Source organism: Canis lupus, chromosome 7, assembly GCF_048164855.1.
Source record: "Canis lupus baileyi chromosome 7, mCanLup2.hap1, whole genome shotgun sequence".
In the NCBI taxonomy this organism is placed as follows: domain Eukaryota; kingdom Metazoa; phylum Chordata; class Mammalia; order Carnivora; family Canidae; genus Canis; species Canis lupus.
The window spans coordinates 3,865,101-3,883,534 of record NC_132844.1 but is presented as its reverse complement, the minus strand read 5'-3'; the positions used below and the strand labels follow the sequence as shown (position 1 = coordinate 3,883,534).

General features: G+C 44.4%; 1 protein-coding gene across 2 annotated transcripts in view; it reads right to left on the bottom strand.

The window, feature by feature from the left end:
- LAMA4 (laminin subunit alpha 4) overlaps positions 1-18,434 on the bottom strand; it is a 142,688-nt gene that overhangs the window by 82,257 nt on the left and 41,997 nt on the right. For both annotated transcript variants that reach the window (XM_072831699.1, XM_072831700.1), the window contains exons 3-4: positions 12,161-12,285; positions 5,997-6,077 (exon numbers count right to left, since the gene is read on the bottom strand). In XM_072831699.1, coding sequence (XP_072687800.1) covers positions 5,997-6,077; positions 12,161-12,285 — 206 coding nt within the window. The remainder of the gene's footprint in view (positions 1-5,996; positions 6,078-12,160; positions 12,286-18,434) is intronic.

The following is an 18,434-nucleotide window of genomic DNA, read 5'->3' as shown; positions in this document are numbered from 1 at the left end:
TAATAGTAGAGACTGAAAAAAAAAAAAAAAAAAAAAAAAAAAACCAAAAACCCAAAACTCTGAAATGTGTGATTTTGAGCATGTGGCTTAATTTCTCTGTCTCTCACTTTCCTACTCTATAAATAAGGATGAAAATGGTATCTCATAGGATTTTTTTTTTTTAAGGTTTAAATGTATCATTGTATGTAAAGTGCTGTCAAGGCGCCGGCACAGGCACAGGGTAAGCCTCCCTAAGGTTGCTATTTTTCCCCTCCTGGTCAGGCCATCATCCGCAGCTGGGCTGGAGGATCTGAGGAGCAGCAGCTCCCACGTGGAGAAGTTGAAGTGTGAGGTGAGGAAAGGACTTTGGGAACCAGCCTGCCAGGGGCCGGGGGAGGCTACAAACACGGACCTCATTATAAAGACGAGGGCGTTTGAGGTGTTTTGCACGGAAAGAGGGAAGGGAAGGGAAGAGGGTTTGGTAAGAGGGTCATGTTCTGTGCTGCAGAGCTATGTTTCTCAAACTCGTGTGCGTCACGGATCCCTGTGAAAGGGAAAACATTTTCATAGGACACCTCTCCTGGTGTGCACCGAAATGATCTTTAAATCTTTAAGTAGATCGAACAGAAAACTGGGTAGAAACTCCTTACACCTATGGCTTTTATACATTTTGAAAACCAAAGTAAATTCTGCAGATAAAACACAAACAAAACTGTGAAACCACTGAATTCGAACTGATAGCATCAATTCAAGACAATGGGTGAGGTTGTCTTGTTGCAACTGAATGGCCACTTGCGACAGGACGTGGGAGGGGATGGTGCGAGTTCCGCACCCACGTCCCGCCATGTGCTGTGTGAGGACTCGGTCTGCTTTGACGTCGTGCCATTTGGCCTCCAACTGTCTGGCATGTGTCACTGACACCCCCCCCCCCCCCCCGGCTGGTACTTTCTCCTCTGCTTTGAGGCAGATCTCCCTTTATCATAAAGTGGTTCTACAGAAAGTCCAGAACATGTTTCAAGTGACTTTTTCCTCGAGATTATCACTGAAGTTGAACATTCCCTGAGAACTCATGAACCTCCACGAATATTTCCGAGGACACCAGCGGGTCTTAAGGAACCGCCTGAGAAACCGTGTTCCACATCAAGCAGGTGCGCTATCGGGGGCTGAGCAGCGGGTCGCAGGCAGTGAGGATTGGTACAAGAGCCCAGCAGAGAGCCCTAAAACAGGTCCCCGGGCCTCCCTCCTGGAGGTTCTTTCTCAGTGGGGCCCAGAGGGGAGGTGGGGAAGGTTCAGGAATCCAAGGTTTCCAGGAAATACTCCCCTACAGTCAGATTCGAAAACCGTCCCTTGGCTAAAAGATCTCTCAGGACAGAAACACCTAGTGTGTTCTCGGTTTGGACCGATTTCATTTTTGTTTGAAATAGGCACCCGGGGACGCCTGGGTGGCTTAGCAGTTAAGCTCCTGCCCTCGGCCCAGGGCGTGACCCCGGGGTCCCGGGATCGAGTCCCTTGTCGGGCTCCCTGCATGGAGCCTGCTTCTTCCTCTGCCTGTGTCTCTGCCTCTCTCTCTCTCTCTCTCTCTCTCATGAATAAACAAAATAAAAAAAAAAGAAAGAAAGAAATAGGCATCCACATGAGTCAGCAGCATATCTTGAAAACATCTTGTGGAGAAGTCCCAGGTCACCAATATATTGAAAATATAGATTAGACTGAAGCTTAACTGGGACGATCCAACAACTTGGTGATTAAACTCAAAGCGAAACACCCCCACCAGTCTCAGGGCCAAACACAAGGCAAAAGCGGTGGGGGCTCCCTCCTTCCCCCCGACCCAGGCCGCTGGGCGGGGAAGAGCTCCTCCTTCCACTGCTCCCCTGGGGAAGCTTTGCTCTTTCCCCCTGTGATGGATGGTGTGTGGCTTTGTTGCTGCTCCAGCCTTGGCTTTCATCGAGGACAAGGGACCATGTCTTTGACGTATCCCGTGCCTGTGTGGTGGTTCCCAGCTGGAGGAGGAGTCCCCCGGGAGCAAGGCCAATCTGCGGTGTAAAAGGCCCCAGTACACCCTCCTTAAAATAGCAGGGCGTGAGGACGGGTGGACAAGGGAGAGGGGACAAGCAGACAAGGTCGCTCGGGGTGATCCAGGCCTCTGAAGGACGCTCTCTTCAGCGCGGCTGGGGAAGCAGCCTCCCCCCTCAGCCTCCAGCCCCCCAGAGCCTCCCCGCCAAGGCTGGCAGCAGGTCGACTGTGTGTCTCCTCAACATCCGACATCATCTACTTCATTAATTGTCAAAGTCTGAAATAGAAGACCTTTGGGAAGACCTCTGGGGGAGACGGTCTGGGCACAGAGAAAGAATCCAGGTTTTTGAGCCAAGCCGTGTACATCCTGGGCCCCCACTTAGCAGGTCACCTCCCTTCGCCTCAGTTTCCTTACCTGCCGTGTGACAAAATACCACCTCCTCTCAGCTGGTTCTGGGCTTGAGCGATGAGGACGGTGAGACAGGGAGGACCCAGGGGTGCTCCCCAGGTCAAAGCTACCGTTTCTGGCCCAGCGTCCCTTTGGTGCCACGGGCCACACTGGGCACCTCGTGGTGCCCCTCGGGCCGCCTCGGAGCCAGCGTCTTCATTCCCTCCATTCCAGGGTTGGGGCGCTTGGCCCTGGCACCCGAACACCTGGCTGGGGGCGGGGCAAGGACTGGAGCTGAGGTGCAACCCTGCCCGGGGCGGCCCTCGGAGCTCGCCCCGACCCTGCGGAGCCACAGGGCTGCCCGAGCCTTCCTGCAGCCTCCCCGGAGGCTCATCGCTGGGAGGCTCATCTGGAAGGAGGCTCATCTCCCCAAGGCTCACGTCCCTGGAGGCTCATTGCCGAGGAGGCTCATCATCCAGGAGGCTCATGGTCTAGGAGGCTCATGTCCTCGAAGGCTCATCTCCCCGAGGCTCATGTCCCTGGAGGCTCACATCCCCAGAGGCTCAGCCCCTCCAACCCTCCGTCTGTCCGTCGGTCTGGCCGCCGTCCTGACCCCGCGCTGGCCCACTGAACCCGGGCCTCTCCCCGCGCAGCCTCGCAGGCCGGAGCCCCGGGCCAGAGGTCACCTGCTGCTGGGCCTGGCGGGGGGCAGCGGGGCTGGCGGGGCCGGCCGGGGGCGCCCACCGCCCCTCAGCTGTCACCCTGCTGGAGCCAAGGCCCCGGGCCTGGCTCACCGCCGGCCTCTGGACTCTCGCAGCCGGGAAGCGGGTGTCACCGGCTCGGCCCCGGGGAAGCTCAGAACGCGCGTGGCACAGACGCCGAGAACCGACCTCAGTTGGCCCCGAGATTCCTGTGCGCCACCAGCTGTCCCTTCCCCTCTTCCCTCGTAGCCAGAAGGAGGAAAGTCCCTTTAAGAAGTCTCCAGTGAAAGAGTCATCTACGATTTGTGTCGATAATCGTCACCGGCGCGGTGCGTCCTGCCTGGAGGGTTTCTCGGGCCCACGGGCGCTGGGGCTTGGCGGGGACCGAGCGGGCAAGTCCCCAGCGGGCAGGTCCCCAGTGGGCAGATCCCCAGCGGGCAGGGCCCCAGCTGCCGTGTGAGGGGCCCAGGAGCTCCCTGGGAGGCCAGGGCTTGTCACCTGAGGGCTCCCCTCTGAGCTGCAGGCGGCGGGGGGGGGGGGGGGGCAGAGGCCACCAGGTCCCCCGGCTCCCCCGGCCTGTCTCTGGGGCACCCACATCACCTCGCCGCCCAAACACGAGGGCGAGGCCGACGGTAATGGTGTTTCTGTTCAGAATAAGAAGACCCTCTGTGAGGCTCTTCCAGCAAAAGCCATTTGATTTGAGAGAATTGAGTAACTACAGGTGGGGGGACGGGAAATGGTTGGCCGGGAGGTCCGGCGGTGGAAGCCTACATCTCTGGTCGCCAACGTCTTTCTTATTTGAGCAAAGCCCAGAGCAGCTTTTGTAAAAAAACGTGTTAGGTTGACGAAGTCCCAATAGTTCATTTTTGCTTTTGTTTCTCTTGCCTTCGTGGTGGATGGATCTTGCAAGAAGTTGCTGTGGCCAAGTTCAAAAAGGGTGTTGCCTGTGTTCTCCTCTAGGATTCTGATGGATTCTTGTCCCACATTTAGATGTTTCATCCATTTTGAGTTTATCTTTGTGTATGGTGCAAGGGAGTGGTCTAGTTTCATTCTTCTGCATGTGGATGTCCAATTTTCCCAGCACCATTTATGGAAGAGACTGTCTTTTTTCCAGTGGATAGTCTTTCCTGCTTTGTCGAATATTAGTTGACCAGAGAGTTGAGGGGCCACTTCTGGATTCTCTATCCTGTTCCATGGATCTATGTGTCTGTTTTTGTGCCAGTACCACACTGTCTTGATGACCACAGCTTTGTAGTACAACCTGAGATCTGGCATTGTGATGCCCCCAGATATGGTTTTCTTTTTTAATACTGCCCTGGCTATTCGGGGTCTTTTCTGATTCCACACAAATCTTAAGATAATTTGTTCCAACCCTTCTTCAAGATAAGAAGCTTCTGCACAGCAAAAGAAACAGTCAACAAAACTCAAAGACAACCTACATAATGGGAGAAGAGATTTGCAAATGACCTATCAGATAAAGGGCTAGTACCCAAGATCTATAAAGAACTTATTAAACTCAACAGCAAAGAAACAAACAATCCAATCATGAAATGGGCAAAAGACATGAAGAGAAATCTCACAGAGGAAGACATAGACGTGGCCAACATGCACATGAGAAAATGCTCCGCGTCACTTGCCATCAGGGAAATACAAATTAAAACCACAAGGAGATCCCACATCACCCAAGTGAGAATGAGGAAAATTAACAAGGCAGGAAACCACACATGTTGGAGAGGATGTGGAGAAAGGGGAACCGTCCTGCACTGTTGGTGGGAATGTGAACTGGTGCAGTTACTCTGGAAAACTGTGTGGAGGTTCCTCAAAGAGGTAAAAATAGACCTGCCCTACGACCCAGCAATTGCACTGCTAGGTATTTACCCCAAAGATACAGATGCCATGAAACGCCGGGACACCTGCACCCCGATGTTTATAGCAACAATGTCCACAATAGCCAAACTGTGGGAGGAGCCTCGGTGTCCATCAACAGATGAATGGATAAAGAAGCTGTGGTCTATGTATACAATGGAATATTCCTCAGCCATTAGAAACGACAAATACCCACCATTTGCTTCGAGGTGGATGGAACTGGAGGGTATTATGCTGAGTGAAATAAGTCAATCGGAGAAAGACAAATATCATATGGTCTCATTCATTTGGGGAATATAAAAAATAGTGAAAGGGAATAAAGGGGAAAGGAGAAAAAAATGAGTGGGAAATATCAGAAAGGGAGACAGAACATGAGAGACTCCTAACTCTGGGAAACGAACAAGGGGTGGTAGAAGGAGAGGTGGGCAGGGGGTTGGGGTGACTGGGTGACGGGTACTGAGGGGGGCACTTGATGGGATGAGCACTGGGTGTTATGCTATATGTGGGCAAATTGAACTCCAATAAAAAAAAGTGTTAGGTGTAAATACCAACGGGGATTCAGGAAATCCAAACTCTCCTGACATTTGTTGGCTTTTCAGGGAAGGAGATGTTATAAAGAATGGACTAAATAATAGGCTCGTGCCTTGGTCAGTGTACGGCTTTACTAGTCAGTAAAGGATCCCCCCCGCCCTTTTTCCCTACTGAGGAAGCTTCTCTATTAATTACACTACAGGTTCCCAATGATGGAGAGAGAGAAGGGTGTTACCAAAACCATCTCGAGAATCTTTTCAAAGTATACGTATCATTTTCCTCTTCGCCTGACCATTTCTCCTGAGATATGGCCCTGACCTGGAGTTGTGGGGGAGCATATTGTCATAGCTCCATTTGTGGCATGAGATTTGGGAGAGCTCCCCCAAGGTGGTCTGAAATATGATCCTCCATTCCCTCCTCTTAAGACCCACTCAATGGGAGCATGATAGAGCTGATGAGTGCAAGAAACATAAAGTTCCTTCAACACACTCAGAAAAGAGTGAATTTTATTAGCCTACCTTTCACAGTTAGGTCCAGCATAGTTTTCTTTACAAATACACCGAACAGCTCCATTTTTTCTATAGCAGGATTCTGCAAAACTAGAATTAAAAGAGAATATTAGAAGTCAACTCCATACATCATTGAAAAGATTGTCCTACTTTCGGTTTGGTCATCTCTGCCTTGGTCCCAGTCAAGTTCTAATGGGTGTGATCATTTGCTTTATTTATATCAAATCTTCCTCCTTTCAGGAAAGTTTAGACTGGCAGACCCAGACAGAAAATGCCAAAAATGCCCATCCATTGGTGAGACCATTTCCCAGATCCACTTACTTATTTTGCCACAGAGGCACTTAATTATTTTTACTGGAAGCAGTGGGATTTCTAGAATATATATCTATTTAATACAAGTCCAAAACACATATCCCAGAGCCAGAAATAAAATAATCAGCTTTTTAAATGTGCTACCTGTAATTTTTGATGAATATTTTCTGTGTATACCCAGAAAGTTTGAAAGTTTCTCCCTCTTTTTTCTGCACTAGATCTCTTCCACTCTTCAAGGTCATGAACTGCTTCTTTTTTTATTTTATTTTATTTTTTTTCATGAACTGCTTCTAAACTATATGATCTCCACTGAACCTTAATTTCTTTGTTGTGTACCTGAAAAGTGGGGAATAAAGTGTGCAGGGACTGGTTCTTTTGATCAAAATCACAAAACTAGTACACAAGCGGTAAATAGGACCCACAGGAAAAGGATTCCTGTCTGTAGGAACCCTTCTCTGGATTACTGTGGTTTGTTTTGTTTGTTTGTTTGTTTGTTTGTTTTTTTAGAAAATGAAAATTTGGACACAGGACAGAAAAGCAATAAAAATATTGTTCAACTATTAAGACGGAGGAAATGGAATATATTTCCATGTGTTTGGAAAATTCTACATTGACACATAAATCCATCCACATGAGAGGGGTGTGAAAAATTTTAAAGACTTTCAAATTAATTGGCTTAGGGATTGTGCCATCAGTGGAGTGTGACCTGCTGCTCTCACATTCCTGCATGTATTAGCAATTTTACCCTAATGGTCTTTGGAGCAATGCAAATGGATGTGTTTGCTTTGTTTGAAGACATTTCTAAAATCAATATATTCTTATAGAATATCCAGAAAACAATACATTCTTTGCAGTGAAAGGCAATATCCACAATTTAGTTTTTCTATCAGTTTGGCTAAAAACATTTCAACAAAATTACACTTCTTTGGCTTTTATTCTTCATTTTGCTTGTTCTTGTTTTTCACCCCACTTCAAAAAACACTGTCAGTTAAGAGTCCAGAACGTAGACAAACCCTCGTGTATGTTTCTTTGAAGATGTGTCTCCCAGCAGCCTGTCCAGGGCTTGGAGGACTGAAGCATCTGCCTGGATGTCTGGAGTCCTCTGCCTTTAGCTAATGTCCTGCTGCTTCAAAGAGATGACATTTTCCTTAATTGGAGCGATTACCGTAGCTACTAGTAGTTTGGGAGGATGTCTGGCCAACTCTAAAATAAATAAATGAACTCTGTGCAAATGGTTCCTGGGAATAGCTGCGTGACCATTGGTCTCAGTGGAGGGAGACTCAGAGGCAGTGCCAACCATTGAGATTCCTTTTTTGTTTTTTTTATCAGCATTAATTGTTTATATTTTTCTTAGGGTAAAGTCTGTTTTTTTGGCCTGGGAAATGAAAACCTTGAGCCTTTCTCAGCCCACATTAACAACCATGGCACCCTCTCCAAGTGGAAGGGAGCCTTTTGTTCTTGGAAACCATTATAGTACCTAAAGAAAAATAGACTCAGCACCGTTTGCTTGTGGACCTCCCTCAAGCATAATTTCGTTGCTTTCTGATGTGGCGATTGTAACTAGAAACCCAAATCCTGGTCTGGAGGCTCAATTAAAGGATCTCTTAAAGTGTGATTTGGATTCCATATTACATGACTTTCTGAGCTCAAATACAAATCTTGGTACTTTAATTTTTATAGATAGCAGCAATATGAATTCTAAAGGAGCTGAAACAGGAAATGGGTATTTGATTTTTGATAAGATGTTTGAGATTAGTTAACTAAATCAATAATAAGGTCATGTCAAAGGCTAGAATCTTATAGGATCCAGGCAAATTTGTCTTGTTCTGTGGCCACAGATTATACTCCGCTCCCCATCCCTACCTCCCTATTTGTAGCCAGTTTCTTCCCCCAAGGGAATAGGGAAATAGGACTGTTGCCACCTCAGAGAAAGCAGGTGCCTCACAATCCCTCCACACTCTCACATAATGTTCTTATACGTGGGGGGTATTTTTGCTTCTGTGTTCATTTTCAGCAGGTTTTTCAACTTCAAATGTGTGCTTCAGAGGCCTCAGTTTTCATATCTATGACTAGGTACCTAACTGCAGAGCTCGTTCCTTGAGACCTCCAATTGCTCTTTGAACCAGGATCTGCTCACACACCCAAAGAACATGAGTGGGAATGGTGACCCAATAGGAACTGTTGCCTCCTTCAAGGCAGGAAGCTCATCATCCTAGTTGGCAAGTCTCCCCTTTATTTATTTATTTATTTGAAAGGGCCTTCAGAAGAGCTTCTTGATCAACTCAAATACTGGATAACCCAGCTCATTTGCTTTAGGCGCTTTAAAATGCGGCTGCATTTTGACATAATTTCATGAAAGCATTCTGACTGTTTTGTTCACTACTGTGACCAGCGATTAGTGAGCAGATGGCTGGCACCTAATAAGTGCTCAATATATATTTGTCGATTGCATGTAGAGAAAACTTTTCAGTACATAGGAATGAGGTTCCAAAAATCTCTTATCTCAAAACATTAATGTCATAATTTAGATAACATCTTGTCATACTCATGTGGAAATGTTGGGGTCCAGAGTGAACAGTCAAGAAAGAATTCTTGAGATGCCTTTGGTGCAAATAGGTGGTTTTATTAAAACATGGGGACAAGACACATGGTGCAGAAAGAACTGCACTGGGGTTGTGATGGGTGACTGATTATATACTTTCAGGTTGGGAGGGGGTTAGGGACAGTACAAGCCTCCAAGGAATTTTGGAAACAAGGTTTTCAGGACCCTGAGGGGACTAGCTATTGTGAGGAAAAGGTCATTTATTACTGTTTGGGAAGCCCTCACTCACGAGACCCTTCAGATGTATGTCAGTGGACCATATGTTTGGAGCATGATTGCTAACATATATCTGGGGGGTAGAGATAAAGGAAGTATCCAAAGGAATTTCTGTATGTTTAAAGCAGACTCACAGGATCCTGGGGGGTTGGGATAAAGTTAAGCTAAGACTGCCATTTGTCAACATCAAGACAGCTGAGCTCCCAGAGGAAGTTCCCTCTGCTGTTTTAAGGACCTGTCAATGGGCTGTAAGTAGTAAGGAAATTTAATTTTTTCTTTTGCCTTTGTTTCTTACATCAGCACGAATGAAGCAAAAAGGGCAAAAGTCAGAGGATACAACTTAGAGGATTGCCTTTCTGCAGCTCAGGGCTCCTTAACCTATTTTGATCAGATGATGCTACATAGCATCCTTTATTTGGGAGAATGAGGGGAACCTGTTACTGGAAAGTTGGAGGTTATTTTTAACAAAATAACGATAGCATGGCAAGAAAGCAGCAAGCTGAACATCTCATCAGATATGGTTAAGACTAATGTTTGAGAGCAGAATATTAATGAACAATTAACGAATATACCTACATGAGACAAAGGGAGCTCATAAATCAGGATACACTTGGGTGAAAATAACAGAACATTCAATGCTTGAGGTTTCTATTCTCCCTCTCAATACCATCCATTTTGCACACATTGTTGATACCATAGGACATGAAAAAAATCACAAAGTAAGGACTGAAGCAGTTTAGTGGCTTCTAAAGAAAAATGGGGCTGTAAAACCTTTGACTTCTTCACTGTGAGACTCATCAGAGGATTTGAACAAATCACAAAATTTTAGGTGAAATACTAGTTGATATTGGTGTTCAATTCAGGAAAAAAATTAGGGAGAGATTTGGCTGTCATCTTGGTTGTCTTACAAGAAAGTGAGGGTGACTCGGTGGCTCAGTCAGTTAAGCATCTGCCTTTGGCTCAGGTCATGATCCCAGGGTCCTGGGATGGAGCCCCATGTTGGGCTCCCTGCTCAGCGAGGAGCCTGCCTCTCCCTCTCCATCTGCTTCCCCCAACTCATGTACAAGCTCTCTCTCTCTGTCTCAAATAAATAAATAAAATCTTAAAAAAAGTTGTGTGTGTGTGATATTCAGGCCTTTTAAAAGTTATTTTATAAGCACTATTTAATTTAATCTTTATACTAGATACCAACTAAATATTACATCCAAACATTTAAAATGTTGTCTGACACAGAGTAAGCAATATACTGGTGTTAGAAAAAATACAAAGTATGTGTTCAATAAAGGCAGTAACTAGCAAACACCTTCCGCTACAGAAGGCCCCAATTCATATGCTCCACACATATTATCCTAGTCCAACCCTATGAGGCAGATCCTTATACGACTCAGGGAAAAAAATACCCCTGAGATCCAGAGCAGATAAAAAAAATCAACAAATGGAGCCAAGATCTGAATCTAGTCTCCTTGACTCCAAATCCCATGGAAAGTGAGACATGGGGAGAAAGTACCTTGCCTGAGGTCATACAGTTATTTTGTGCCAAAGCAGTGATAAGAGCCTAGATTTCAATACTCTTTCTACCTGTGGTTTAAGAAAAAATATATATATATTTGTTTTTTTGTCCCAGTTTCTGGCACAGAGCTCCTAAAGCTCTTGGAATTTCCTGAGTGATAAGATTGTCTTTTATTATTCAGAATGAACCCCTTTCAGCATAAACTTAAGTTTATGTTACTGAGGTGACTCTCCAGGGCCCTCTAAGGAGCTTTAGGATGGGGGCTGGTCTGCCAGAGGAAAAAACTAACTGGTTAGAACTTTCAAACCTATCCTTCCCCCAACCTCAAGGAGGGGAGAGGGGACGGAGATTGAGTTTCAATCACCAATAATTTAATCAATCATGACTATGTAATGAAACATCCATAAAGCTCTTAACAAATGAGGTTTGTGGAGCTTCGGGTTGGTGAACAACCCAGAAATGCATAGAAGCTCTGCTCCCTCCCATCTCCCTCTTCTCCCTCCCTCCCTCATCTCCCTCTTCATCTCCCTCCCATCTCCCTCCCTGCCCTGCCTCTCTTCAGTCTGGCTTGAGTTATATCCTTTAGGATAAAACTGTAATTGTAAGTACAGCACTTTCCTGAGTTCTGTGAGCCATTGTAGAGAATGATTGAACCTGAGGGGGGTACGTTGAATTTATAGTTAGCTGAGCAGACATGTGAGTAGCCTAAGGACCCCGTTTATGGCTGATTTCTCCATCAACTGACTAACTCCAGGTAGTTATTGTCAGAAGTGAACTGATTGTAAGACACCCACTTGGCTTCAGAAAATCAGAGAAATGGTTGATATTTGGAAAACCAGACACCACTCCACCATTTTAATTCTACACTCTGTCATTGTTAAGACAATAAAGTGGCCAGTCATGACTTGACTATTGGACTTATACATCTTGTGCGCCTGAAAAGAATTCCACTATTTCCATTAACATGTATTCTCTTGGACTTCTCACTCAGGTCAAAACATAGCCAGAAGTGAATGGCTTCTGAATTTTCAGAAGCGAAAATTAGTTTTCTTGGAAATCTTTTATGAGCTGACTGGCCTAAAGCATGCATCCTGTTTATCTATGTTCTGATGCTGCTTGAACAGTTGGCCACCACATGTAGGACAACGTCTACTCTGTGAGAGGCAGAGGAAACATCACTACTGAAAATACTGGATTATGAATCTCTTGGCATTACCAGTTGCGATCTCCCTAGGTCAGGGGCTGCCCAAGAAACTAGCCTCGCTTCTAAAACCTGAGAGACTCCATTGGCCTTATGATGCTACCCAATATTTGGGGAACAGAGTCATCACTCATCTGCAAGTGCTTGAGCTTCCCCAAAAGTGTATTTAGGCTAAAGAACTTTCCGATAGCTTTTCCAGTCTCATCTCCATATGAGGTGTTCAGTCTTTTCACTGAGGTGGGAAAACCTGAGAACTCTGGATAGAGCAAAAATGAAAAATATATAATTAAGAGGGTAAGCAGCAGAAGAGAACATCTTCTCTCAGAACTTACTTGGCCACGTAGGGTAGGGGACAGGGACACGGCTGGCAGAACTGGGGTGGCCCCCTGATGGAATCTCCAATATAACCATCTAGACATTTCTCACAGTGCTCTCCTGTTGTGTTCCGCTGGCAGTGCTGTGAGGAAACGATGGGGAGATGGACAAAGACACAAAAGAAACGTTACATACACAACATTCTGGGAACCAGATAGTACTTGAAGTAAAGGGGATGTCAGGCTGATGGAATTGATTGTGTGGTCAGAACTGGTCAGCACAAAAGAGCCAGGTTGGCCCCAGTCAACGATAGAAAGTGTGGACAAGGAGGGATGACTTCATCCTGAACTTCCGTGTATGAACCAGCAGCCTGAGGAATTCAGAGTTTTCATGCAGAGGGGATAATTCATCAGTTTCTCATTTCAATTCAACATAATAACCAGAAGGATCAAACTCTGAATGTTCTAGAAACATCCGCTTACTGACTTGGAATGAATATGAAATGAAAAAAAAAAAAAATCCCCCTGATACTTACCCATGACAGTGGGAACAATTTAAGGATTTATAGGCTTGGAAGAACTTTTACTGAAGCATAAATGGAATAAAAGGTAGATAAAAACATCTAATCTATCTAATATATATGAAAGCTAATGGGTTGGTAACCTGGAGAGTGACATATGACAAATAATACACTAGTTTTTCTGTATGCTTTTCCATTTGTGGTGGAGACAACTGAAAGAAAAGCACCAAATAGGCTGAGTTTTCTGCTGATAGTTCCCTGTTCATCTTTCAGGATCTGTACGAGGCCTCAAAACTCCAGGAATTCCTTCTGATGCCTCCTCCTCACCCCCACTTCCACTATCCGCATGGTTCTGCTATCATCTGCTCCCAGCCTCAGCAGCCCCGTGGCCACCTTGTGCCTCTCAGTACTGTGCTGCTGCTGCCTAAACTGGAATAGGTACTCAGCAGGATGGAGTCAACTCCGCAGTGACAAGTTCATGGATTAATTCCCACTTAAGAGGCAGTGATGCTAGTCTGATAGTTTCCTCCAACAGGACTGAACTGGATTGCACAAGGCAATGCCATTAGCACTGTGATTATTTTCATCTTTACATTCACCAGAGTGTATAAAAGTTGAATAGGGTTCTCAGTGAAAAATGATGCCATTAGAATTAGAATGCCATCCAAGAGGCAGCCTCCTGCTTGATCCATTCCCTTAGTAACATCTATGCCCGAGAGCTTCAGCAGACACTGTTTTCAAACAGAGCTCTGTGGAAGAACCTAAAGAAAGGCAAGATGAAGCAATACAGCAAGGTGAACTCGGAGCTCTTTCTGTCTTTGTGTTCTATGTTGAAGTTCAAAATAGAATAACAGTGAGGTTCTGCTCCAAACATGTTACATGGATTAACACATTTAATTCTTAGAATAATTCTAAAGTAAGTTACTATTTTTTTTACCCCATTTTACATATGAAGAGACGGAGGCACAGAGAGGTTCAATAAATTGCCCAATATATTATTACATGAGTGGAAGGAGACAAAAGTGGATTCGGACTCAGGCCATCTGGCTCCAGAGGTCAGGCTGTTAATTTTCATATTACACCACTTCTCCAGTGTGATAGACAAAAGGCTCTTTGCCCCAAAGAGTCATAAAATGACTACGTTAGGTGTCATACCATTTTATGTACAGTTTGGACTTCAAATCAAAAGGGCAAAGTTCTAATGTGGGCAACAGGCTATCACGGTTGAACACCTTTTGGGCATTTGGTCCGCCATTAGGTATGGACAATCTTTGGTCCTTGATTAGAATTATGTTAACAGAATAAAATTTAGAGGCCAGTTCAGAGTGCTGACACATCAATGGGAAAGCGAAAAATAAAGTATGATGCACAGACAACAGGTTGTTAATATATTCACCCCCCAGTTCTTAATACTGTGTCTAGAACTAAGTCATTCTTCAATAAAGGTTTGTGGGGGGGGGGGAAATAAAAGAAAAAGTAGGAAAGGGTGAATTAATGAATTAGTGTCTGGAGTACATAAGGGATATTAACCCAAATCAGATGTACCCAAATCAGCTCAAAATTGGTAGCAATCTCCCATCTCAGGGAAAACGAACGAGCCTTGCCCAACGACCAGGAATCTAAGGCATAAGCAATCGGGGCAGTTGCTCATAGGCTAGAATCAACTTTCCCTGAGTCCCTGTTGGACAGATGAAGCCCATCTGTGCAGAAGAAAACAGGCTTGTTGGAAGACATTAGGTCATACTTCCTAATGCCTATTAAGCTGCAAAAATGAGCTGATTCCTTTCTGTGCCCTTATGGCTTGATGGGTGCTTTGGACTCCTTGTTAGGGCTCTAAGTTTGCCATAGCAGCCACAGAGCCCAATTATCCTCAAGGACACGGCCACCAAATCTGTCCGACCTCTCAATGCTCAGAGTGTGAACACTGACTTTCCTCATCTGCCTTCCTTCAAAAGGGTTTGTTAGGGAATTCCCTAAAAGGCAGTGATGTACATTCTGAAAGACTGGCCGAGATAGTTAGACCAGGTCCCTCCCTACTGCTTCCAGCTTTTCTAGACTTGAACAAGTCACTTGACCTTTTTGGGTCTCTATTCTCTAACCATGAAATGAGAATTCAGATGAGATGGTCTGTGAAGTTTCTTGTAGCTCTGAAACTTTTACTCTGAGATTGCAAGTATGCCTTGACCTGCAATGCTCTGCCATTTACAAATCAAAAAAGAAAAATGACAACAATAAATAAGTATGTTGTTGAGGCTGAATTGGGGAGACTTTATTTTTTAATAAAACTGACCCCACTTAAAAATGAAAAAAAGCATTCTGAATCTTTGGCCAGTTGTTAAGAAAGTTACATGCAGACAGTTGATGGCAGGAAAGTGAGTAAGTGTTAGAAATGGAATATGAGATCCAGCTGCCTTCTCTTAAGCCAAACATGAACCATATTTTTAATTTGTAAAATATGTTTGTATTTTATAAAAGCATGTTACTTACATTAATGTGTAATGGGTTTAATATTATTATTTTCAAATAAATTAACATGAAGAAACCAGAAAAACTTCCAGTTTTAAATTTCTTTTTTTAAAGATTGATTGATTGATTGATTGATTGATTGATTTATTTTAGAGAGAGTGAGAGTGAGTGAGAGAGAAAGAGAGTGGGGGAGTGAAGAGGCGCAGAGGGAGAGCAGGAGGGAACCTCAAACAGACTCTGTGCTGAGCGTGGAGACCAACTTGGAGCTCAACCTCAGGACCCTGAGATCATGACCGGAGCCAAAACCAAGAGTAGGTCACTCAACTCACTGACTACCCAGGTGCCCCACCTCCTTTTTAAAAAAAGATTTATTTACGGTTTTAAATTTCAAATGTGGTACATGTGGATGGATATAATCTCCACAAACAAAACTCTCTGGCAACTTGAATAAAATAATTCTTATGAGGGCGAGGGGGTCATGAGAAGAGACGTTTGAGCACTTCTTCTCTGTCTAGATGAGTGCTTCTTAAACTTCATTGGACATACCAATGCCCCGGGGATCTTGTGAAAATGCAGGTTCTGATTCAGGATGTCTGGGGTGGGGCCTGAGTATCGGCCTTTCTTACGAGCTCCCAGGTATCCCCAGTGCTACTGGTCTAGACTATACTTTGTGAAGCCAGGGCCTAAATAGAAACACTGTTTGCTAGTTGCTCAGCGCTGAGCCTGAGCCTGAACACCTTGCATAAAAAGACATATTTTACTGCAACAAAGAGTGACCCAAAGTCACATAAATTATAAAATTAAAGGTTTTTGCATTTGTCAGTTTGTTATACTAATTTATTCATTCATGTAACAAACCGGGATTCAGCTGATATCATGACAGACGATGAGCCATGACTGCTATTAAAATAAAGAAGATCAAAAAATAAAATAAAATAAAGAAGATCAGATTCATTTATGTGTCATTTTGTCATTATGTGTCATTTTATGAAAAAGATCTGGTTCTTGCCTTTGAGTAATCACAAGCTTGTGAAGGAGACAGAGAGGCAAACAAACAATAAAATAGTGTGCTGGGCTCTGGCTGAGGTATGCATAAAGTATGCACCTACTATGGGACAAAGAGGAAGGAAACGTCTGGCTTTTTCCAAGAAAGTTGCAGAAGATGTAATGGAGGCGATGGCATTTGACCTAGGCCTTGAAGGATAAGCAAGGAATCCCAGGTAGAGGGCAGGGGAGCAGTAATTCAGATGCAGAATGTGTACAGAGTTAGGTTTGGTGTCAGTGAGAAGCTCAGTGGGGTGGGCCTAGAAAGTCCTGGAAGATTTTAGAAAGGCGAATGCCTTGATTAGGTTGAAAGATGCCTCCTTTGCTGATAAGGAAGACAGATTAGGGGAAAGTCTGGAGCAGGGCATGAGTCATTGGAGAGTCATGGCTGTGGTCTGGGAGAGATGCTGTGGATGTGAACTAGGCAGTGGGGTGGCAGAGAAGAGAAGAGGCTGTCTCCCCCAAACCTGCCCACCCCCCACCCCAGGGGGGTTGAATGTTGGGGAAGAGGAAACGGAAACTGATGAAGCATCTGGGACATCTTAGCATGGCGGTTTGGCAGAATGATGCTGCCATTAATTGAGATGGGGAATAAAGAAGAGGAACACGGTTAGGGTTGGAAGAAGAAACATAAATGACCAATAGGGAACTTATTTACATTTGGTTCCTATAATCTTCTTCTGTGCCTGGGCACAAAGCAACAGAGGACTCTAAATTCTCTGGACATAATAATTTTCTGACTTTGTTTCAAAACTCCAGTTAGCATGGAACCCAATCCATCACCATTTGCGAAATTTTGGGGTTTTCCAAGTTTGCAATATACTGGAAAATTATCAAAATTTTGATGTAAGATTTTTGCACTTGATCTCGATACCAACTTTATGGTTGCAAGTAAAACAGGAAAAAGAAGTCTCTATAACTCGTTTTTTTCCTTGTTATGGGACATCTAATGAATGTGCTGGTTTATTAATCACACATATTTAGTTTTACAGGAACTTGCATTAGTTGATTTCTGTCTCACACACATAATAAAGGAGAATTTTAAAAGCATGAGAAAAAGACTAGTGTCTGCAGAAATTAGAGATGTAATATCTTTGCTTTCCTGAATGAAGTTTTAATTAGGCTTTGAGAATAATAAAAAATTCATTAGCTTTCAATATACAGGATTACTCCATTATGCTCAGGGCGGGGTAGAAGTCCATTTGAATATCAATATCTTTTTAATTATAAAACTATTACTGGCAGTTGTAGAGGATTTGGGGAGGCATACTGTAAAGTGAGAAGAAAAAAAATAAAAATCCATGTTTCCAGCAGCCAGATAACAGCTTGATGGGCATCTCTTTAGATTTCAGTAATATTTTTGCCGTTCTTTTTTTTTTAATTTCTTTTTTTTTTTATTTTTGCCGTTCTTTTAGTGGTTTTAAATCTGAATATTCTCATTCAGATTTAGAAAAAATTTTCCTCCAATGCTGGCACAGACCCTAATATCTTTTTTTTTTTTTAAAGATTTTATTTATTTATTTGAGAGAGAGAGAGCAAATGGGCAGGGGCAAAGGGAGAGGGTAAAGCTGACTCTCCGCTGAGCAGAGAGCCCACCATGGGGCTGATCCCAGGACACCGGCATCATGACCTAAGCCCAAGGCAGACCCTTAGCTGACTGAGGCACCCAGGTGCCCTGACCCTGAAATTTTAATTTTTCATTTGATTGTCATTGAGCAGATAGGGGTTTCTGCATGTGCTTCTAAAGCTCCATGGTCCTCACACCTTGAGCTTTACTACATCGGTCAAGTCCAGAAGCACTTTCAAGTAGGTGCTTCAGTTTCTACAGCCCTGGAACCCAATACAATGGAAGCCACTTAACCTGGAGGCTAGAATAGTGCTGGCACATAAGTGGAGTTAAAAAAAACAACAACAAAAAAGAGCTTATTTGTTAAATGGTTAGATGAAATCAATAGACCAACCAATCCTTAATCTAAAGGAACCTGAGGAGCCCTGTTTCTGTAGTAAATTTCAAGTTAGATTATCTCCACTCTAGTTCTGGTCAGCGGGCTCCTGGCTTTCTTCTAATGATGAGAAGATTCTTTAGATGGGAACTGGCCTAAGTCAAGGCCTCTTCTTAATTCTCTGTATCTAACCTATAGACTTGGGATAAATATAGGTTCCAGCAGCGCCCTGGTGGCTCAGTGGTTGAGCATCTGCCTTTGCCTCAGGTCATGATCCCGGAGTCCTGGGATCCAGTCCAGCATCAGGCTCCCCACGGA